Here is a 23,144-nt window from a genome sequence, read left to right as displayed (position 1 = left end):
TTTGTGGTCACCAAGAGCCAGGCTTGTTATTCTTTCTACCCTTCATTTACTGCGATTTGGGGTGGGATGCCCCCTCCCCCARAGCGCGTGCCAGCAACGAGACTCATGCACACTGCAAAGCGTGYGCCTCTGGCCTTTAGGAAATACCCATGAAATGTCAGATATCCATGACGAATCAGAGGGTTAAGAGGGAAGCTGACAGCAAGAAAAGCAAGTACTTGCAGAAGAGTTGGGTTACTCCGTGCTGGCAGCCAGACAGTCCCAGCTGTAAGCCTACTTGGCTGTCTAACAGAGAGAAGGGTTTTGCATGCTGGAGGAAAAACCTACCCAGGCCATTCACCTTCTGTGCATTTTCTACATGGTTCCCACTGCCAGGGACACGCTAAGGAGCRGAAAGTCTCCCACTCACACTGTCGATGATCTATGGGAAGGGCTCAGGGGCGAAAGGCTTTGCCCAGACCTCCCACGCTGACTCATTTCTCTCCGAGCTGCTCGGAGAACACATCTGCACAGGATCAGCCTGACAGTATTTCTCGTCTTCGTGCCGACATTCCCACTGCCGTGTCGCGGGCTCTGCTAGGACAGCCAGCAAATGGCAGCGGAGCAGGACTCCAGGCCCAGCGCTGCTCGCATCCTTCTCTCCCTTCAGCCCACTCGGGGCCGCGAAGGTAACAGCCGCACTTCACTACRTGGGCGTAGGATGGCTAAAAAACAAGCTGTCCCTATGCACAGCCGCCCCCCTTGCTTCACAGCGTGCCCTGGAGCCGCCCCGACCGTATCCCTCCGCACATCTTTCACAGCCCGCTACTCGTTTGCTCTCCTGCTCCAAATCCCCGTCTCCCCCTTGCCCTTCCTCCATGCTAAAGGCCTTCAGACACCAGCAGCRGCAAGTGGGGGCGGCAGGAGACAGGCTTTACATCTCAGCTCCAATTGCTTTTCTGTCAAGTCTGCTTTGAATAATCCTTGCTCGTGACGTCTCTCTCTGCAGCCCTCCGTGGTCGTGCCTGTAGGCTCGGCAGAAGGAGGGGGCAAGGAGATGGCATCTCACACCAAGCCTGCCTCCACACTGCACCACTTAGATCTCGTCTTGGCCGCTCTCAGCTCAGATGAAACCTATCAAATGAGTTGCTTCCTGCAAATRTTTCTGTGCACAATGCATAATTTTGTTTTTTTAACTGCTGCCTAAAAAACACTGCTCTGTGCTGGTATGAATTTTTAATACACTCCTCACAGCAGTGATAAGTCATGCACAAAAATATTCCCCAGAAAGTTGAAGCTCTGCATATTCCTTGATTTATTTACAAGGCCCTGAACTGCCTTATCTAGCTGTAGCATTGGCCCTGCTTGGGGCTGGGGGTTGGGTAGAGATCTCCAAGCTGGGACTTCATTCTCTTTTCTCACTTGAGGCTACACGTCTCTGGCTGCAACCACGGTGAGAACAAAGCGGCTCGAAGCAGGAGACAGCACGAAACGGAGCAGWGCAGGGCCAAAATCCAGATAACGGACAGAATTTCATAAATCTCACACAGCAGTCCCGGCTAAAGGAGCTTAAAATAAACAAGCCTGTTTAAGTGCTCCAGTGGGAGAGACCACCATGGAGAAAGGAAGAGAGAAGAAAGCTCTGCTGATGGGCACCAACTGGTGCAGCAGGAAGCTGGTGAGCAGAGCCAGCCAACAGGTAAGGCACACGCTCAGGAACAAATCAGCCTGGGATTAAACAGTTAAAAAAAAAAAAAAAAGAAAGAAAGAAAGAAAAAGGAAGGTTTGAAAGCAAATAAGAAAGAGGGACAGAGCTTTCCAAAATGTAGAAGAGGAACCGATCCCATCTCCCATTTCTCCTTTGAAAGGTTTAGGGCTGTCAGGGCCAGAAGTGTCAGCAATGACTTCTCCCTCAGACACAGGGCAGCCTCTTGCAAGCTTGCTCTGCTCCAGAGCATCTCAACCTGCCTGGAAGGGCAGGTGAGCCCCAGCTGACCTAGCTCCAAAGCACAGGCAAGTTTTGCAGCTATTGCACCGCCAGCACCAGGGGCCGTTCAAGCCCACATCACATCTCTAAGCCTAACGGCTCTGGCCATGGACATGTATATAGCTGACCTTGAATGATTTCTCCCAGTTGGCTGCACAGGAAGCTCTTCTATCAAGACTCTTAATTCATGCCAGACCACAGAAACATGAAACAACTTCTTTGGTGCATTTGGAAACAGGCTGAGAGGCTTTTCAACTTGGAGCCAACAGGTCTAGGTCAGGCACGAACAAAATGACTGCCTTGTTTGAGCTGCAGCATCTCTGCACTCCCAGTCCGCCCTTCCCATCCTCCTCATCCTGGTTTGCTTTTACTGCTCTCGATCGATTCTCTCAAGCCCAACCTGGGTTGAAACCTGCAAARCCCCCAGGTTTTGACAGAGCCTTTCTCAGATCTTTCACCTCCGCAAGATTTACTGCTTCTCTCCCCGCAAATCGCTGCACGGATGTGGAGAAGTATCATTGCCGGCAGCACAGGGCCTTCCCTGCTCGGAGGGGCCACACAACCTGCACTGGCCACGGTGTGGTCCGCGTGGGCCGAAAAGGGCTTGTGTTTCACAGACACGCCACCCTGCGTCCTCACTGCACACCACGCTTCCCAACAGTACTCAGCCTCTGACAGGGAAAAAAAAAAAACAAGCCTAAAACATAACCATAAAACATAACCATTGATGGGGTCAAGTCCCCACAGCCTTATGAGGGTCTGCAGATGTACGGCTAGTTTCTTAGCACGGCTGCCTTGGCCCGTATTTCTTCTGGCCACCGCTCCCGTAACGTGCACCAGGCTTTCCATCTCAARTAACCGCAAAGCACTTCAGGCCTTCAAGAAAGGCCGTTCCCCTCTGTTACCGCTGACCCAGAGCCCTGTGACATTTCAGGACCTGGAGACCTCAGTCCCCAGGGCAGGGAGCCCCAGGCTTGCTGCTGAAGCTAGGTGCTCTGCTCAGCTAGAGCCCAAGCAGTTTTTCCCTAGATGGGGGAAAAAAAGAGGACACCGACACACCTCAGCGGCTGCAAAAGCCCCGAGAAACCTTTGGCATCAGACTGAACGCTCCTTCAGGTGCGGAAGTCAGGCGGATGGTACTTTTGACGYTCAACTCAGCAGCAACCATTTAAAACGCTGATTTATATCTCACCCACTAATTTCCACGAAATGAGTCATTTGAGATCACCTCTTACAAGTGCTGCAGTACAAAGGCCAACTTTATGAAACTCGGAAAACTCTTTGCTTGTCCCTAAACATTAATTATCCCTTTCTCAAGCTCATACGAATTAATTACTGTTAAAAAAATTTTTGGATTCTGTTTCTAAACACATTTCCCAAGCCACACATTTCAATACTTCCTCTCACCATACTCACAAAGCAAGAATAGAGAGAGCAACAGCAAATCAAAATAAACCCATCAAGATAACTCCAGGAGAAGCCGGGAAGGTTTGAAGCCTCTAGCACTATCTGACAGTCTGAAGCAAGTACTTGGAGAAATAAAGGGTGGCACTTACCTAATTCCCAAGCCAGTGTAAATAGCTGAGCTTTGTGTGCACACAAAGCACGCGACACCTCTCCTCTTTCCGCACCTCATGAAATATTGAGCACAAAGAGCATTTACATCAAGTGACACCATCATCTTAGTAGGAGAATTGCCGTAAGGAGGGTATGCTGTGATTTTTTGATCCTAAACAGGGGAGGGCACGAGGAGACTGCAGAAAATTGAAAATGCAAAACCAAGGAATCCTCCAAATTGCTGAGTATTTTGCTGCCCTTCTAATTTATGCCCTAAAAAAGCGTCCTGGATTCAGCAGAATACAACACAGCACTTTCAGATGACTGCAATACAAAGCCATGAAAAATTGATTTGCTTCATTAACATTTTAGGACCTTATTAGCTGGAACGAAATCGACTGTCAAGGCATTTTAAGGAAGAGTCACAGCGTAATGAGCTCAGGGTGAGTCATCTTCATCCCAAAATAGAAACAGGCTGGCACTCAGTAACCAAGCCCCAAATTTACCTTTTGGTTATTTTTAATGCCACCTCCTTTGGCACAGAGCCACGAGCACTTTCTCATCCTGCCAACACAAGGGACCAGCTGGAGAGAAAGCTGCAGAGAGCCCCAACCTGTCTGCTCTGACCCACCAACAGCGAGGCACAACCATGCAGGCAGAGCCCACCCAACCGCTGGAGAGCCAGCTGCAGCGAGGCCAACACTTCTCACCAGCCGGAGGCCCCCCTTTCCAAACGGCAATCCMAAAGCTCGTACGCCCCCATCTCAGAGGAGATGCTGAGCCTTCTCTTTCAAACAGATGGATCGCATGCTGCAGGCCCCCTTAGAAGGGGGAAAAAGGGCCTCAAAGAGCTCACTTGAAGCCGTTATTGCGATGCATACCCTAGAAAGCTAAAAGGCAGGATGGGTTCCCCCAGGTCTGCAAGGAGCCACCAGGAATGGTCTGCATCCTGCTAGCTCTGGCTCTCCACACTTGGATCTCAACATGTTAACAGCTAGCAGGGCAAAGGGTGAAYTGCAGGAGGGGACCAGGGTGGCAGGGAACTCAAAAGATTCAGACCTGGGGACTTCCAGCCTCATGCTTGCGTAAGGCTGGAGCTGCAACTGTCCCAGCCTGAGCCTCTGCTAAATTTAGAAGAGCGTTAGGCAAGCCTGCAAGACATCTTTCTCACAACAGCTTGGCTGCTTCGACCAGAACTGGCCGATCGCTTTTCGCCTGCTTCAGCACAGGGACTGGGAAGCATCAAACGCTGCTGAGGCCAGCTCACGCAAAGCGAATCAACGGAGGAGGGTCACCACCAYGCAGCGGACACAATCTGTGGAACTCCTTGCCGCGTTACACGATAGATTCAGTAGGTTCACATGGGTTCAAGAAGAGACCAGAAAAGTAACCAGAAGAGACCGTCTAAGCACTACTAGAGACAAACCCCTGAGCTGAAAATACCCAAAGGCTAGGAGAATATTATGGACAAGTGTCTCATGCACTTCACTTTTTCTCACCCCTCCCACACGGTCACGGCTGGAGGCAGGATCCAGATTACCCAGTCCCTCCGTCTGCAATGAGAGTTCAGCAAAGTCTGGCTGAGAAGCAGAAGACCTGCGATCTCCCTTGCAGCAGCCTTCCTYGTTCTGCCATAACAGCCTTCATCTTGGAATCACCTGCCTTTTGCCAGCCAAGAAAAAGACAAAACAATCCAAAAATGCATGTGAAAGACATGTACATACCTGCATTGTCCAACGTTTTTTCCTGAGATTAAATAAACTTCTCCCTGTGTAAAAGTAACTTGACTCCATGAACTGCTCTCGCCTTAGGCCCATTCCAAGGCTTAAATAAACAGGTTCAACAAACTCTGAATTGAATGGAAGAAGCTATTTTGCTAACTGGCATGGTAAGCATTGCCTTCCAGATCCTTTGCAGAGGTATATTGTGCATGCATCTCACCTCAAAAGTAACTTCAGCTACTCTAAAGCTCTACTCACAGCTCTCCCTGTAGACTGTTCACCAGGSAGCCCATTTAAACAAAGGCACAAATTCACATTCTTTCCCTTCGTAATCCTACCGGTTTAACAAACAAAGTCGGATTGCCGTAACTCCCATTCGTGCTCAAATGTTTGATAAACGAAGTCTTTTATCTGTTAATTGCAGCAATTTAAACTTGCCCTTAAGTTAAARGCAAGGCACAGAAGCCCCATTTTAATGTATTAACACTATGTTCTCTTGACGCCACTTCACCGTGAGATTTCATCGGTACTTRTCCATTACAAAATTTATTCTAGAATCATGCTTAATTTGAACATAACAAAATGCCTCCTTGCTGCTTCTCCTGCAAATTTCTGCTAGTTAATAACTACACTCTGATAAGAGGTACAGAGTAGGAACCTGCACAACCACAGAAGTTTAATTAATTACAAAGAAAGAGGGTATGATTTGCTTCTCTGCACCTAGGTTTTTTTCCCTTATACCAAAACTTCCCAAGCTTGGTTTTAGGTTTTTAGGCTGTTTTTCTTGTCAGAGCRTGATGTTGACTTGGCCGTACAGCTCAAGCAACACAGCAGAAATCAGGACAAAGCACTAAAGCYGGTGGCCAACCCTTCTCTTGGTCTCACCTGTAAGACTCGTGTTTTCAGTAAAAGCATTGCTGGGGCACACGGCAGCGTGCAAGCAGCACACTCCAAAGAGATCAGAGCCAGGGATTTCCCAGTGCCAGCAGAAGTAGAGAACACGCTGTTTTAAATCCTCTCCAGCCCTTTGATTTAAAGTATTTCTATTAGTACCAAAATTGCTGTCTTTGAAGTCTAAGTGAGTTGCTGGCTTTGCCCTGCTGAATGGTCAAAAACAAAGCCCTGTTTGTCCTCTTACTAGGAAGAGCTTTTACAAAATCTCTTTCTACTTGTTCCCTTTTCCAGAAGGGATGAGGACTAATCTTTTAAATCTTTTTTTTTTTCCTCCAGTGAATCCCCAACATTTCCAATCATTTAATCATTTTCCAAACCCTCTCATTCCCTAAACAGGTGACTACAACTAACAGCTGTAATCAAGGAAATAACTAGCCTTTGCTTATGCACACACACTTTCCCCACTGAAAATGGGSAATTTATGGACTTCATATTATAGACTGTTTTACTGCCTCTGACTGCTATTTTTTTCTGCCATTGGAATGCCTTCCAAAATGGTACAGTATGCAAGTTTAGCAACAGCAGCTTTGCTACTTAACTCCTGCAGAGTTCATTGCCTGAAAAACGCCACGTCGTTTGGGATTCTTGGTGCCCTAAAACAACAATAAATTGCACCATCTTTCTTTGATGTTAAAAACTCCCACAGCAGTCGTGTTCGCCCCTGAAGGAGCAAGAAGCAWGGCTGTAAAGAACTCATCAGCAGAGAGGCAACAGTCTTTCTAAGACGACACTTCACTCCTCCACCATCTTCTCCATCACCCTGCATCAGTCCTCATGCTCAGGAGCTGCGTGCCCTGCCACGTGGCTCGGCAACAGAGCCGAACTCCTCCTTGGTCTATTTGTTMCACAAACTTGTGTTATTTCCAGTTTCTCCTCCAGGTAGCTTTCCATCAGGAGGATGACTCTGATGCGCTTCTTCCCCAATGTCGCTGTTACACAGTCCTGGCTCCCTCTTCTTTATGTGTTTCATCGTCCCACCTGAACCACAAGCCGGCTGGCTCTCCTCCGGACACGGCCTGCACCACTCTGCTCCCAGAGGGCCCTTCAGAAGAAGTAACTTCAACAATTCCCATGYCTTTATTCGTACTGATCAGAGAGAGAAGACTTAGGAGAACCTTAAGCAGCTGGTCAAGAGACCCCAAGCATGAGGACTATCAGGACCRGGAAAGCAGGAACTGGCAGGATGAAACACCTATCAGAGCTGGAGCTCMGGCTCCTGGAGCCAGACTTTCTCCMAAGGGCAGTTAAAACAGRCAGGGCAGCTTCAGATGGTTTCCACAGGAAAAGYRGACAAAARACTCCRGTGCAGAGGAGGGAAAGACAGCACATTTCAGAGACCGTGCATTTTTAAAAAGAGCCAGGGTACTTTCTGCAATACAAAAGCACAGTGACAGCCAAAGAAACCACGGGCAATCACGCACAAATTCACACAAAATGTCATTAGAGACAAGCTAAGAGCATCCCCTCTTCTCCCGCATTTCACCCAGAATCACACTTTGCTCTGAAAGACGCACGAGGCTCAGGAGGACCACCAGTATTCTGGAAAGAGTTTTTAAAGGAGGAGCAYGAGCCAGACTGGATTAGGAACAGCCTTTATTGTTGGTGCTAGTTTAAAYGTGTTCTGCATTTTTGGGACTTCACCAGCACCTGCCCAACTACCAGAGGCACCTACGCCCCTTCCCCATGCTCTTGTTTCCCTGCCACCCCCTTGGAGTCCTGCATTTTTCTTGACCATGCAGGCCAACAGAACAGCCTTCCAAGCAAGGCAAAGCTTTATTAAAAATGACTTCTGATTAAGAAGAGTTTTAAATCCTTCTGTAACGACCATCGGATTAACRGCATCACGCTGCATTATGCAACTGAGGATAAAGCAGCACAGAGCAAGAAGCAGAAACACCATCTCCAGCACAGCCACCACTTTGCAAGTGCTGCCTGTCCCAGCGTTCACCGGCARAGCTTGGATGGGGCTGGAGCACGTCCCAAAGAAGCAGGATTACACACAGGACTATTGCGTTGCAGGGCAGCTGCCGAGAAGAGGCTGTTTAACAACCCTCAGAGGTGCTGTCCCAGAGGAGTGATAGTTAAACAGCGCAGCAAACACAGCAAAGAGACAAGCCTCCCACCTGGAGCTTGCTCACGGGTTTCCCACACAAGGACAACACAGTGGGTCGTATCTGCAACGGAGCTGAGGCCAGGCAAGGGCTGAACTCAGGTTGCCCAAGCTTCTGGCAAGAACCACCTCGCGAGTGTCCAACCTGCTCCTTGGGGGAAGGAGCAGCCACAAAATCAGTTACCCATCCGGAGCCAGCTCAGGTACCCAAACCCACACAGCAAACACCTGCTCTCATCACAGCCTCTTCAGCCCAAAGGATTTTTATCAGATCCCTACGTGAATCACTGGTGCGCGCAGGTCTTGCCTTGTTTGGCAACATTTTCTTAACATTATGCATATACACGCACGCACTTCAGAGCGTCTGCAGCGAAGCTGAACAGAGCGTGATAGGCTCCGTTTTGCTGTAGGAGAAACTAGTGGTTTACKTTAAAGGAGGACAAGGAACAAATTTAAAATAACAGACAGCTTTAAAAGCCTCTTRGTAGTTTTCTGTTACAAAAGATTCTAGAATTGGGGATTTTCTGATCCCAAAATAAAATTCCCCAAATTTTATCCCCCCCAAATATAATATGTATATTAATATATTTATATAACATATTGTATGTGTGTATATATATATATATGTGTGTGTGTGTGTGCATGCATATATATTTTTTTTGAAAAAATATATAYATGCACAAATATACTGCTTGGGAAAAGAGCTGTATAAGGCTCAACTCTTCATCATTTGTTTCAGCATCTTATCCTAAGAAAGCCACTTGCTGGGCTGAATTATTTGCGCCCACAAACAACAATTAGGATCTTGCCAAGATCCAACAGCGATCGTCTACTTACGAGCCATAAGGACTCCTTCCAGGCATGTGCCTCTAAGATACTACAAACTTCTTGCAGCTAAGGCTTTTGTGAAAACATCACCAAAGCAAGACCACAGGCTTCTCCTCCAACACCAAGACGACACAAAACCCGACAGCAGAGGCTCACCGGAGAGATACAGCCAAAGCTGTTGGGGAGGACAGAACACACACGAGCGTTCTTCCTCATGCAGTCCTCTAGCACTGTCATGCACTCGGGCAAAGGTATCTGCAAGCAACCGAAGGTCCAGAGCGAGGCTCATAGCAGCTCCATCTTCACCTGCTTGTTCCTATCCGCTGAACGCTTCTGCATGATGGTCCACTAGAAGCTTTAAAAGAGTATTAAGTCCTTGCTCAGCAGAACTCTGGGGGCACGGCAGCCAGCAAGAAACGGCATCTCTTCCTAACATCCCGCTTTTCTGTGTTCACTCCCATTTCAGCTTGAAATCAGGCATGGGATGTTCAGAAAGAAGCCAGAAACCAGCTGAAGTAGAGCTGTCAATGACACTAATACAAGCTCAAAGTTTCAAGGAGCCGTCTTAAATAGAAAGGACAAAATAATTCAACCTTTCAAACTTTCTTTTTTTTTTACAATTGTCATGCCATCAAGAAGCCAAACAGCTCCAGCTGGGCACGACTGGAGCAGAATGTTTTCAAACCCGAGATGTCTGAGCTATGGTCTGTAACAGCGGGTACAACGAAAGGAGGTCTCTGAATTAGAGATCTGTGAAAGCAGAGCCAAGACCGATTTCTGCACGCGCTCCCATTAAACATGCGGTTGCCTCCCTACCTTGGTGGGGGCGCAACACCGCACCCTCCCTATGCTGCCCTCCCAGAATTTGAATGGGGAGGTAAAATCCAGAACCATTGGCACTCACTACACAGCCAGGCTGCTAGAGAGAAAAACAAAACCCTGCTATCAGAGAAAAAGGCTTATTCCTACCTTTTTAACYGAGCTCCGAGTCCCACAGTAAGGAACAAGGTGGAGAGGACCTCTGCCAAGAGGACAGGACTCTAGAGAGCAGAACAGGAGTGCCATGGGGCCCCGTGCAAAGCCAGGACGAGCACGGTGCGAGCAGACAAGACACATTATGTCAGATTGCAGAAGCTCTTTTTAGATAAGTTTCCAAAATTTAGCCACTTGGCTAAACCCGGGTCATTTGGACAGGAGAATATTCCAGTCCAGTGTGTGCCGTTATCTGAAATAAGAGTGTCAAAGTCTCACTCGGGCAAAGTAGTAGTTTGTTTAAAAGGAAGAATTAGAGAAATGCAGAGAGATTTGAAAACTTATCCTGTTATATAACGCATCTAACTAGGCCTGGTGCTCGCTGCAGACTCCCTGGTTTGGAAACCTGCCACCGAACACCCTCTGCTTGAGCACACTCAACCCCAACCAGCAGCTCTGCCTCAAAAATAAAAAAACCTGTGTAGTGAGCAGGTGAGAAGCCCCACGCTGCCAGGGAGAGGGAACACGCACAAAACCCTCCGTCCCTTCCACTCCAGTGGCACAAACTTATCAACAGGCAACTATCGCAGCAGGGATGCCCTCGCCAGCACGCGGRGACGTCGCCCTGGTTCCTCCTCCCGGCCCCATCACGACTAAAGCCCCCTGCCAAGGAAGGGCACTGTTCCTGGGAGCAGCTCCCCACTTCGCAGACAGAAACGAGGAATTACYCAAGGAAAGGGACTGCTAAATTTTGCAGCCACCCCAGTCCCCTTTGCTCCCGTATATGTGAGGCCCCAACTGCTGAGCTCTTTTTAAGGAAAAAACAAATGCATTGCGCACCGATACCTTGAAACGTTCCCCCTCATGCACTGTCATAAACGCAGCTGCATCTCGCTGTCGATAGCAACCCTGAAAAATGCAATGGTTAGCAATCTGAGAGACAGCAAAGCTCTTTTTCCCTGTAATTAATGGAGTAGAGGAAGGATGCATGCAGAGACTAGTGAGACATATACACACACACACACACACACACACACACACACACACACACAGTGAAAATACACAGAGGCAGCGTGAAGGATAGAGACAGGAACATCACAAGAGTCAACAGAAGGAGATACAAGCTTTTCAGAACAGATCATCATCCCCAGCCTTTCCCACCTTCACTCTTGATCGGCCTCAATTTATCTGAGAACATTAACGATGGCGATGAAAAYGCAACTGTTTGGGAATATGCAATAAAAGACTGATGTCAGGCAACAGTCTCAAATAGAGGTCCCTGTCTTCTCACCCTCCACACTGTATGCTCTGTGCCTTTGCATTTCAGCTCTGCACATTTCTAAGTCCTTACACGCAYCCCACACTTTGTAACATTAACTGCTCAGGGAAAAAAATGGCTCTGGTGCCYATATTTGACTGCTTTACCTACAGAACAGGCAGCAGTGAGYGCAGCAGGTTACTAAATGGTCAGCAGYAGAGCTCCACAGCAACAGCTAGGGATGCAGCCGGGTGCCACCACGCCACRCAGCGCTTGCAGTCCACGGCAGGAYAATTCTGCAATTCTGCTGCACCCACCGYAATGTTTTAGAGGCCACGAGACAGATGCAGATTTCTACCATTGCAGGAGACTCATTCTCCGTTTGCTGCTCACGCAGCAAGGGACCTTGCTAGCTGTGAGGACACTTGTTTTGGGGTAAGTTTGGGACAGTTCCAGCCTCTCCGGTAGTCCCCTGCTTCCAGCACTGCGTTGACATGTGGGCAAAAAAATGCATTGCCTATGTCTTGCAAAGGYCAAGCAAGACCCAGCGACTATGTTCACCTTCCACATTTTCACACTGTGTGGTTTCACACAGCAGAAAGAGCAGCTARACAAATGGGATGCAAAATAGATCAGGCATCTGGTACCACAGCCTACAGGGGCTGGCTGCCCAGCRGAAACTACAGCCGATTCATTTTTCAGGAAGCTCCTCGATAACCTGGCCCTGGCGCAGGGGCAGGATCTGTCCCTTTTCAGAGGCCAGCACTCGCTCCATAGGGTAGGAAATGAAAGGACCTGCTAAAAATGCAGGGAACATGCCCCCAAAGGAATYTGTCACACAGAAACCAGTGAGTCACTACATCAGATCACTCAAGTGACACAATCCTCGAGTTAAGCGTGGCAGGATCCCGGGCCCTGCTAGGACAAACACCTACAATATTAATTTTATCATTGCAGYCTGAGGTCCTCCTAGCATTCTTGCTTACTTATGTGTTTCCTTCCTRCTACGCTGCCACAGGGAGAGTCTCCAGAAAGCGGAGGTACGAACGGAAGGAGGAGGAAATGGAATGGACYGGGAGGGATCCGGGTTTCCTCTCCTAAAAAACAAACTAAAAGGCTTATCTGAACTGGACTTCTGGCAAGCATCATCCTACAAATCGGTAAAGGGGAAGATATCCTGGTATCACTTTTTATAAGGGGTTTTACGGAAATACATTCAGCTACGTTTGCAAAATGCAGCTAACAAAAGCCCAGAAGTCTCCTGTCGTCTCAGTGGAACAATTCAGTGTAACCCAGGATGATGCAGCTCCTCCCTGGAGTATTCAAGCATCACTTCTGAGTCACCACGCGGTGACAAAACCTGGCAGGTTTGAACAGGATGCAGTTACCTGCCTCCACAGCTCAGTCTTGTCCGACCCTCACAAATCGCTAGTCCAATAGAAGYGCCTCGCTCACCTCCAAGCCAGCGTCTGGTTCACGCAGCACTTCGCCAAGCCAGACTGTCGATTCAAAATTAACGTTACCTTGCAAAGTCTAAGCAATGTCATCTTGTTTGCAAGGTCCTAGCCTGGCCCATTCCCCTGCGAAGACCAACTTAGCCATAGCTAAAGCTACTAAGTACACCTTTGAGACAAGCGCAGAGCACTGCAAAATGACCACTGGAAAAAAACACAAATCTAAAACTAAGGTTAGGCTTTAAACCACAACCAGTTCAAGCAGGCAAGTGCTCTGGTAGTCACAGCTCAGTGCAATCCRCTGGCAAGTCATCCCAACCACAGAGCCTGGGAGACTGCATCAGTCCTAAAGCATGCYGGCACTGACCACTTCAGCCATCCAAATGGCATGTCCAGGACCAAGATTTACCCAGGAAAACACCACAAGTACAATACAGCTTCAGCCTGACATCTTCTACCAGCCCAGTGAGGCAGAATGATAAACCCTTGAAGATAGTCTAGATCAACACCTCAAGTGAAATCTGGCTCGACCTTCTTGATTCTACCAATATCAACCAGYCCACAGGCGCTTCCCTGGTCTTTCCTTCCCCACAGAAATTATCCCAGTTCTCATAACTGTCTCCCGCAGAGACATCCCCAGATGCTGCATCCCAGGACCTCTGCACACCACTTATCTGGAAGAAGGCAACATCCACATGGGTGACCTTCCTGTTCCAGGACGCAAGTTATCTACGTCCTGTACACTCAAAAGCTTCTGAAAATGCCAGYGCCTCCTCATCCTCTGTATCAGAGGCAGCTCTTTCATACTGCAGTCCCAGGAGYCCAAGAGCACGTCCACCACAGATAAAGCAATCAGTGTACAACAGATCAAACAAGCAYGCTGAGGTCCGTACAACCCAACTACATTGCTTTCTTTAGACCCCGATATGTTCTCCACTAGCCAAAAGCATCACCAGATTTTTGTCTGCAGCAGSAGGAGCTCGTTATTATAATTTGGATTGTACTTTAAGTCTTCCCACTTTCCATTCCTACAAGGCTCTCCCTTTCCTATTTCACCACCAAAAGGATGAAAACAATCCAAAAATAGCACAGCCTTTAATTGGCATCCCATAAGCTCACCTGAAGAGAGGTGACCTTATTTGGCTCCAGACAGCTTTGCTTTATTCTCACATTTGCCTGTATCTGTAGGAGAAAGGCACACGCTACAACCACAGAGAAGCAGATTTGAGGGTACAAGGACGAACCGATTATCTTCTGTTCATCCCCCAAAACCACTATTTTCCTTACTCATTTGCAGAGGTTATTCCTCCTCTGCTTAGAAGAGGAAAAAGGAATAGGATCTACCAATATACTTACACCTGGGGCCTTCCTCTCAAAGACATATGCACCTCATAGCATCTTAAATATGGAAAGCTTGCATCAGCACAAGGATCTGTGTCACAAAAGACAGCATCCTTCATAAATCAATTATGTTCTGTAGGTTTTTTGTTTTCTTTTTCAACCTTCCTTAGCAAGTGCTAGGATGACATGTATGATATACCCCAGCCAACCTCATCCTTTCAGGTGTTTTTAACAAACGAGGCACGGTAGCACAAAAAAAATGGTGCACACAGCAAGAAACAAAGCAGGTTACAGGACATCTGCACCCCCAGCGCGATGAAGCAGAGCACAAATCAGTCCTCACGCAATCAGTTGAATGTAGAGAGGGAAAAACCTACATCAAGATTTCAATTCAACACTGTGAGTAGTTTTTAAGTAGTTCTTGTGCAATGAAAAGAAGAATCATTTGGGACGAGCAGCTCTTTTATAGGTTGTTTCCTGCAAAGACAAATCTCTTAAGAAGTAATGCAATAAAGGCCAAAAAGTGTGCTTTGCTTCACTAACCAAACTAAAAAGATCTGCTCAATTTAATCTAGTGGTTTCCTGATTCAGTGATGGCAATGCAATGTCTGTAGGGCCCAAGACCTGAAATGTTTCCCCCAAACAGCAGCTTGCAAGCTGTTTTCTTTGTTATTATGCATCTCACTTGAAGATTGCTGGCATGTTTGGAGGGCTTTGCAATGTTTATATTTAGAAGTTAAATCAAGAGCATATTGCCCAGAGAGATCTCAGAGATACCCAGCAGGGGAGGCAGCCTCTGCTGGTAGCCTAACAAGCATCCAGGGAGTAGAAGACTTTTCTTGTACCGCTGCTGGCATACCAAGAAATATTTCCTTTAGCTGGAATGTATCAGAAATTTTCACATGCAGAAGAGAATTCCTCCAAATAGTTTGAAATAACACATATTGCAATCCTAACTTCAAGTAATTTTGGCAAGTTCCATAGTAGGAACATTAAAATAGGTAGGTACATACACACACAAGGATGCACACAACACATGCTAAGCAAAAATGGCAGCACTTAAAAAAGGCTGTTCAAAGCCCGAAGCTCTCTTCTGGTATCCGCAGCGAGTTTGTCCCTTCCGTTTCCGTTTCCTGAGTCAGTCTGATAGCAAGCTACTCTGCCACGAGCCCAGCGGGCAGGCATCCTGACCAGCCTACTCAGTAGCTTTGGGAAGAACGAGCCCCGGCTCTGAGCCAGCTGTTCCAGTTTCTCCCCAAGGACTGGTTCCCACACCCTGTGCCCCACCAGCCATGCTCCCAGGACAGCCAGCCACGCTGCGTGCCGCGCTCTTCCTCTGGCAACTTCCTTGCCTCCTCCAAGATCACAAAGCCAGAGCTTGGTTATCTCTTCCCCCAACATATYGGTTAAATTAGAGGATGCCCCACCACGGCCACCAAGCGAGAGGACCTCAAGTGCTCACCATGCAATGCCTGGGTTTCTACACCGTTACATACAGCAAGCCACATCGCCCAAGAGCATCGCCTTAGCAGCACATAAATCAGTCCTCAACTGGTAAGCTAAACAAACAGTGCTCTATGCATTTTTTTCCCAATCACACTAGTTTCATCAAGCTTAGCAACTTACCTGTTTTCCTCCCAATTTATTGGGCCTGATTCAGCTTTACTCCCCTGCCACTCAGATCATCGATGTCTGGTGCTTATGCCGTGCTGAAAAGTCTTGTCCCACCAGCCACAGCACTCCACCAAAGCTACATCTTTCAGAGTATAACGACCGCTCCCAATGGCTGCAGCATCCGCCTCGAAAATAAGGCCAAAAAAGACCCAGCCCTCAAAGAGGGCCAATAAAAGGCTGCCAAATACTGGCATCAGGTTGTGTTACAAGCAGGCATTGCTCTAATAGCAACTGTCTGTGCAACCCCCCCCAGCCACCTGTAATTTAATTACTAAGAGCAACCAGACACCTGACACCAGCCTTTCTTTCAAGGACAACTCAAAATTTTTTGGAGTCAATTTCAATTTTTGAGACCTTCTGACCAAACCTGTCCCACCTGCTGTGGGGCCTCTCACCTGCTGCGGGGCTTGCTAGAATGACACAGCATGGGATCTTCCACCTCCCCACCCTGCGACTCCATCCCAGCTGCTGAGGGAGCTTCTGACCCTGATGAGGGGAAGGTGAGCATGGAATCACATGCCTAATAAGGTGACCTAGAATTAGCCCTGCTCTGGGCACAGCAGAGGGTTTCATAAAGGAACTACGCTTTAGATAGAAGAAAAACACCTTCTTCTACACGCCAAAGGTGATGGACATATACTCCTACCTTCTGTTTATCTTTCATATAGGAGACAGGCAGAGGGAAGGCTCATGATCTCCTCTTCATTTTGATACCTTAGGAAAGCAGCAACAAGGAGGGAGCAAGGCAGACGGAAGAATTGTGCTCTCTCTCCTCAGGAGGCCTATCCAGCTCTGGGCAGTCCCGCGGCCCCTCTCCACACCCCCTGTAGCTTTGCAGCATCCTTTTGGAAGGGGTTGCTGGGTTTGCACACAGCATCTTTTTCTGTGGCTATTGTGTGCATTGGCGCATTTTTAATCCATGAAAAATTCAGATCTTGTCTTGCTTCCGACACCTTTTGGTCGGTTCTCTGCAGCTGGCACAATCCCTTGGCCTTCTCGTGTCTGTATTCCCACAGCCAACTTCACAAGTAGGAAAAAAAAAAAAGGCAAGCCACTGGCCAAACACAAAAACGTCGACTCTGAGAGGGTAGCATCGGGATACCTCGTGCAGAACGCAGCTCAGATGAGCCCAAAYTGGCTGGGACCCAGCCTGGCTCGGAGCAAGGTTTAACTGTTTTAATGGACCCTCTTACTTTTCATCCAGTGTTGTCCACCTYCTCCTCACAAATTCCCAAGGGTCCTCTCCAAGAAACAGACGGGCTTTTGTAATTCTGAGGTCTAGCAAAGGTTAGCAGAAACTCCCCTCACCCCTGCCCACCGCCACAGCCAAACCAGCTCCCAAACGGCCCGGCATAACGTTGCTCTCCAGGCTCTTTCCACCCTGCAGTAAGAAAAGAGTACATGCCGCACACGCGTGTTTTGTCTAACTTCGCACACAAGCCAGAAATCCACAACTTTGCAGCCCCTTTAAACACCCCTGCAGAAGAGGGGACGGCAGCAGGGCAGTTAGCAGGTGCAAACAAGGAGAGCCTGGAAAATCCGGTCACGCTACTTTGTCCGTTCAAACAAAGCACACGTGTCCACCAGGCAGCCGGCGGCGGGCCGGCGGCTTCCCCCTCCTCCAGCCGCTTTATAGCCTGTGGGACGTGAGCAACCTAAAAGCCCTTCAATCCAGGAACCATAAAACCATAACACAGAAAATCAGAGCGTTTCACAACGCCTGCGACAGTCCGACCGAGCTCTCGCTGGCTCGCAGGGGAAAACGACTCGCGTCGGTCAGGCCAAGCAGGGATGCGCTTCGTTTGGAAGGGGGCTTTTTATTTAGATACAGAGCAAAAGAAAAATTAAATACATTTTCAGCACCTCACTTATCAGCCGAGCTGATGACTGCAGCCTCAAAGCGCAGTCAGATTCCAGCTCAGATTCCAATTCAGTTACTATTTCACCCAGCTACAAAACCATGTTTCAGACACAAAAATTTCCTTAAAAGGACCCTGGCAAGGCATTTTTTTTCCTTTGCTATTTGCAATAAACCCTCAAAAGAAAGAATCCAGAATCCCAATTCTTATTAACCGTTTCTATGCCCACCGGCTTGTTTCGAGAAAATTTCTGTGTTTGTYAAACAACTGAAGTTTTAGAGCAGTGCATGAAGGGCTAAGTGGGAAGGAATGGGGGGGGGGTAAAAGCTAGGACTGAGTATTCGTGGCTGACTCCTCAACTCGTGAACATCCAAGTCCCCTCTTTGAAGGGGGTTCCAATAAAAATTTTGGTGCATTCTTCGGTCATCCCTCRGTTTCGTTAACGACAACACTGATTGCACAACCGGACGCACAGCCAAGCTCCACTTCCATCTTTGAGCACAAACTTGGCAGTGCCTCCACAGAAGTATTTCCCTTATTAAGGCTAACAGGCTGCAAAGTGGTTCTTCAACACAGTCCTAAAAAAAAAACCCACAGCCCTCTTTAAGAATTAAGCAGTGCTGTAATTGCCTGGAATTTCCATTGAAATTGCTCAGAAAAAAAAACCCAGACATCTCCCTCACTGTGCACTTTCATAACATGAGACCTGCTCTTGCCCTACACCCTGTCCCAAGTGACTCCAACTACAGTTCATTTGCACAAGAGCAAGCTTGGCAGCATAACCTAAACACACAGACCTCCCAAACAACAAAACCAAAGCGAGGAAGGGGAAAGAAAAATCCTCAGCTTCACGATTCCCATTTAGAGCTCCTAAACAGACTTTTATTAGCGGAGCAGACACACAGGGAAGAGCACCAAATGACGTGCTGCCTACCGGCACCCCAGCTTCCCAGCACACCAGGCTTGGCTGCTTGGTGGAAGTAATGTTTCCCCAGCTCTCAGGAAACATATATATGACCCAGCCAAATCCAAAGGGAAAAGCCATTTGGCTTCAACTCGCTCCTTATCTTTCTGAGCCTGCTCAGGTATCTTTCTGAGCCTGCTCAGGTTTTTCAGTGGTTAGCAAAGATGCCGACACCATTTGGATCTCTTTCACATTTCACCTTAAAACATCTTCTATTTACAAAAAGCATCAGCCATGAAACACTCACAAAAGAATACACACAGCTGCAGGTGCCATCTGATCACAAGCTAAATCTTCAGTAGCTGTCTCAACACCTGGACATACAGTTTGCTCTCGTGGGTCATTTTTTTTTAAGGTTTTTATTCTATTTTTTTTCGAAAGCAGTGCTCAGAGCACCGTGTCAGCAGCAAGAGAAATGGATCATGCTGCTGCTACTTTGCATTTTGCACAGCCTGGGTTCACATGCCAGGCTCTCCCCCCCCGCCGACACACACACGCAACGGTCCTTACGTAAGATAACGCTTTTAGAGGAAGATGCAATCAACAGAGCCAGGACACAGGCTGAGGAGCAAAAAGCATCTCTGTGTTTTCAGACCCAGAAAACGAAGAAATAAAACAAAAACAGAGCACCCTATTATTCACGTTCTCCTACGAACCAGGTCGGCACCGCTGCTTGCTTCAACTCAAGGCACGCTCCTGCTCCCTCACTATTTCAGTTTAGCTATGAAAGATCAAGGTTTAAGAATACTTCCAACACGGTTGGGGAGGAAACGGGCTTTTCTAGGGCGCTGCTTACGATTCAGAGGCGATTTTGATTTTTCATAGATTTGCATGCTAAAACAGCTTTCCCGCAGCAAACCCCAGAGCCGTACGGCAGGGTAGGGAGGAGATGGGTGAGAAGGCAGCACCTGCRCACACACCAAGTAAAACCGCTGGAAAACACCCACGTGATCGCGACTTCATGCGACGGCTTTAAAAAGCACCGTGACTAGTTACGTTCCAGAGGAGAGAGAGAGAGAACGCTTTTTTTCTTTCAAAAAAGTGGGACAGCTGAGGATGGAAGGGAAAGAACTAGGGTTTTCTTCCCAGGAACAATAGCTCCCRAACCCGCAGGCGGCGGGGAATCGCTTCTAGGTGAGCCACTGAAACAAAGAAGATGGAGCATCTTCCTCTCTCCTCTAGCCTCCTGCTAGAGACAGCACCTCGTAGACAAGAGGGAGCTTTTTACAGAGGACTACAAAAGCCAAAACACCCAGTGTTTACTATGGGGAGCTTTCTCGCATTCTCTGTGGCTACATCACAGGTCAGGGGTTTTTTATTGGGGGGGGGCACCCAGGGGTCTTTTAGTAGTCTCCATCTGTGATTACAAAAAGTCCAAAGAGGAGGCTGCTAGCTAAAGCAATAAAGAAAAAAAACCCACRGAACTATTCATAGGAATCAAAACAAGAAAGATAGGGCTGGGCCTTTCCAACAGCATCAGCAGCAGTATCCAGAAAGCAGAGAAAGAAGGCACCTGCAAAGGTGGACGTTACTCCCTCCCACCACCTCCATCTCCGAATAAGGTTATTTTAAGCCTCTCCCCTTGAAGCTATTTTCTCGCGTGACCCAAGTCATCGGGGAAAAGAGCTACAGCAAAGGCAAAACAAGACAGAGCYGAGAGGAACACCGCAAACCTCCCTCCCAGAAGGGGAGAAGCCGTGGAAGGGACAAAAGGCCGGCAGGGTCGTGCCTTACCTGGGAAAGTGTGCGGGTTGGGTGACCCTCTTTTAAGGCACTTAGAACAGAGGACGTGCACAGTGTAGTACAGGCCCGGCCATTCTTGGAGCAGGACATTCAGTTCTTCCACTAAAGGGGTTATGGCTTGCCAGGCTGTCCAGATATTTGGTAGGGATGCGTGACTAGCAATAGACAGAGTATCCGGCTGCAGAGCTCCCCTGGCAGGCCGGTAACTCACCACCACAGGCACCTTCCCCCGGTAGGCGTAGATCTGGTATTTGCCATCCGACCGCTGAACCACGTGGCTGTTGATCTGGACGCTGTAGCGCGCRAACAAGCCGGGTGGGAAAATGAACGGAAAGCTATATTCGATCTGCAGTTGCTCAACCACAAAGGACTGTCCGCTCAGATTGGCGCCGTTAATCCACGCCTCGGCGTGGGGCACCTCGTTCTTCACATARCAGGGGAACTTGTACCAGGCAGCCGCCCCGTTCAGGGGCTTGCATTTGGGTTTGTTGACACAGTAGCAGAGCCCCATCTTCTCCAGCAGCTCCAGGATAAGCTGTAGGTCTTCCCGGCTCTGGATGTGGGGCTTGAGAAGCAGGCGGATGATGTGGGCAGGGAGGAGGCCGTGCAGCAAGAAGCCCTCCACGTAGTGATGGAGCTGGGTGGCCCTCAGCTCATCGATGTGGGTGTCGCTGAGCAGTTTCTGGAGCAGCACGGTGGCATCCCGCTGGCAGAAGACGTTGAGGATGTCGATGAGCCGCGGCAGATTGTGGAACACATACTCYCGCAGCGTGAGGTGCTCCTCAAAGTAGAGCAGCTTCCCACTCTCRTGCAGGTAGGACAGAGCGCTCTGGAGCCGATCCTCCGTCAGGCCCGCCTGCAAGCCCAGCCGGGCAGAGTCCCACCAGCTGAGCCACAGTTGCTGAGCCTGCGGCTGGAAGTGCAGCTCCTCCAGCACTTGCCAGGATTTGGGCAACACTCGGTGCAGGTTTGGGAAGATGTCCCGGTGCTCAGCCACCGAGAGGAGTTTGTCCCGCAGGCGACGCACCTGGCAATGGTCCCGGCAGCTGAAGGGCAGCACTGGGGAGAGGATCTGCGGGCGGTTGTTTAAAAGATACTGGAACTGGGCTTTCTTCCGCCGCAAGTTCTTGTCCGAGACCCCGTAAAAAGTGGCGTGCGGGCTGGAGCAGCGCAGGTCAAAGTCCTGTCCCAGAGCCTCATCCACCTGCTGGACCAAGCTCTGGAGTCCCTCAGCATCCCGTTTCTCCTGCACGGCAATCTGGTGATGGATGTCCAGGCACTTCTCCTCTAACTCCCGCTCCGTGCAGAGGTCAGCATGGGTTCCCACCATGCACACCACAGCGTGGGGCACCTTGGAACCAAGCCAGTGCAAGAAATAGCCCACAGAGCGGTAGAAGTGCTGAGGGACGTAGGCACTCAAATTCACTACCAGTACATACAAGGCTCCAGGCGAGAGGAAGAAAGACTGGATCACATCATAGCTCGGGTCCCCCGCCAGCTCATACACAATGAATGTCAGGCCCCTCTCCGCATCTGCTGTCCAGTCCATCACCTCGATGCCCTTGCCGCCTCCTGGYAGTCCCGCTCCTGATGGCGCTTGGAAAGCGTCCGGTGGCAGTGATGGTGCAGGGCACGGGGCTTCCCCCTTCACTCTGCTAGAAGCCGTGTGGGGGATGTCCTGCCGCTCAACAGGAGGATGTTCTAGCTGCAGCGTGGCAGGTACCCGGGTCAAGGAAGCATCCAGAGGCTCCGGGAAGGGGCAGCACCCAACCTGCGTTCTCCTAGTGTCCTGCTGCTGGCCTGGGCACCCTCTRGACTGGGCGCTCCCTGCCTCCAGACTTCCCGCATCCTCCCCCTGCCTGTCCTCCTCCATGAGGCACCGTCTCAGTAAGGTCTTGCCCGCATCCTTTAGGCCCATGAGGACCAGCTTGAGGCGAGGTTTGAGGGCGGGCTGGGAGTGGGCCAGCTCCTGCTGGTAGGCTGCGATGTAGGGGATGCCCTTCATGCACACCTCGTACGGGGGCTGGATGAGGGGGTTGTCCTTGATCTTCCACAGGGTGATGCGGGACAGCTGTCCAAAGCCCTCGGGCAGGATGGCGATCTGGTTGCCTTGCAGCACCAGCTCCTCCAGGCTGTGGAGGAGCACGATGGAGTCAGGCAGGTAGCGGATGCGGTTGTTGTCCAGCCAGAGGGTGCGGAGCTGGCGGAGCTGGCAGAGGTGAGGGGGCAGCACGGTGAGCTGGTTGCGGCTCAGGTAGAGCTCCTCCAGGCCGGTGAGGGCCAGGATGGYGGCGGGGAACTCGCCCAGCAGGTTGGAGGAGAGGTTGAGCATCTTGAGGCGCTGCAGGCCGCCGAAGCCGGCGGGCAGGGCCCGCAGCCGGTTGCCGTCCAGCATGAGGCTCTCGAGGGCGCTCAGCTGGCAGAGGCCCTCGGGCAGGGCCGCCAGCCCGGTGCCGCTCAGCCAGAGGATCTTGAGGCGGCGGAGGGCGGCGATGCCCTCGGGCAGGGCCCCGAGGTGGCGGTTGCCGGAGCAGTCGAGCTCCTCGAGGGCGGCGAGCTCCAGGAGCGGGGCGGGGAAGGCGGGCAGCAGGTTGTGGTCGACGTCGAGGGTGCGGAGGCGCCGGAGGCGGCCCAGGCCCTCGGGCAGGCGGCGCAGGCGGTTGAAGCTGAGGTCGAGCTCCTCGAGGCGGCCCAGCTCGGCGAGGCGCGGCGGCAGGCCGGGCCCCTCGGCGCCCAGCTCGTT

At 49.8% G+C, this 23,144-nt stretch overlaps 1 protein-coding gene across 1 annotated transcript in view; it reads right to left on the bottom strand.

The window, feature by feature from the left end:
- Positions 1-23,144, bottom strand: part of MFHAS1 (multifunctional ROCO family signaling regulator 1) — a 37,327-nt gene that overhangs the window by 9,780 nt on the left and 4,403 nt on the right. The window contains exon 2 of the mRNA XM_085310819.1: positions 20,393-23,138. Within this exon, the coding sequence (XP_085166945.1) occupies positions 20,393-23,138 (2,746 nt within the window). The remainder of the gene's footprint in view (positions 1-20,392; positions 23,139-23,144) is intronic.

This window comes from Rhea americana, unplaced genomic scaffold (genome assembly GCF_003343005.1).
Source record: "Rhea americana isolate MKP2758 unplaced genomic scaffold, rheAme1 scaffold_326, whole genome shotgun sequence".
NCBI lineage: Eukaryota > Metazoa > Chordata > Aves > Rheiformes > Rheidae > Rhea > Rhea americana.
This window is presented reverse-complemented; position numbering and strand designations above follow the sequence as displayed.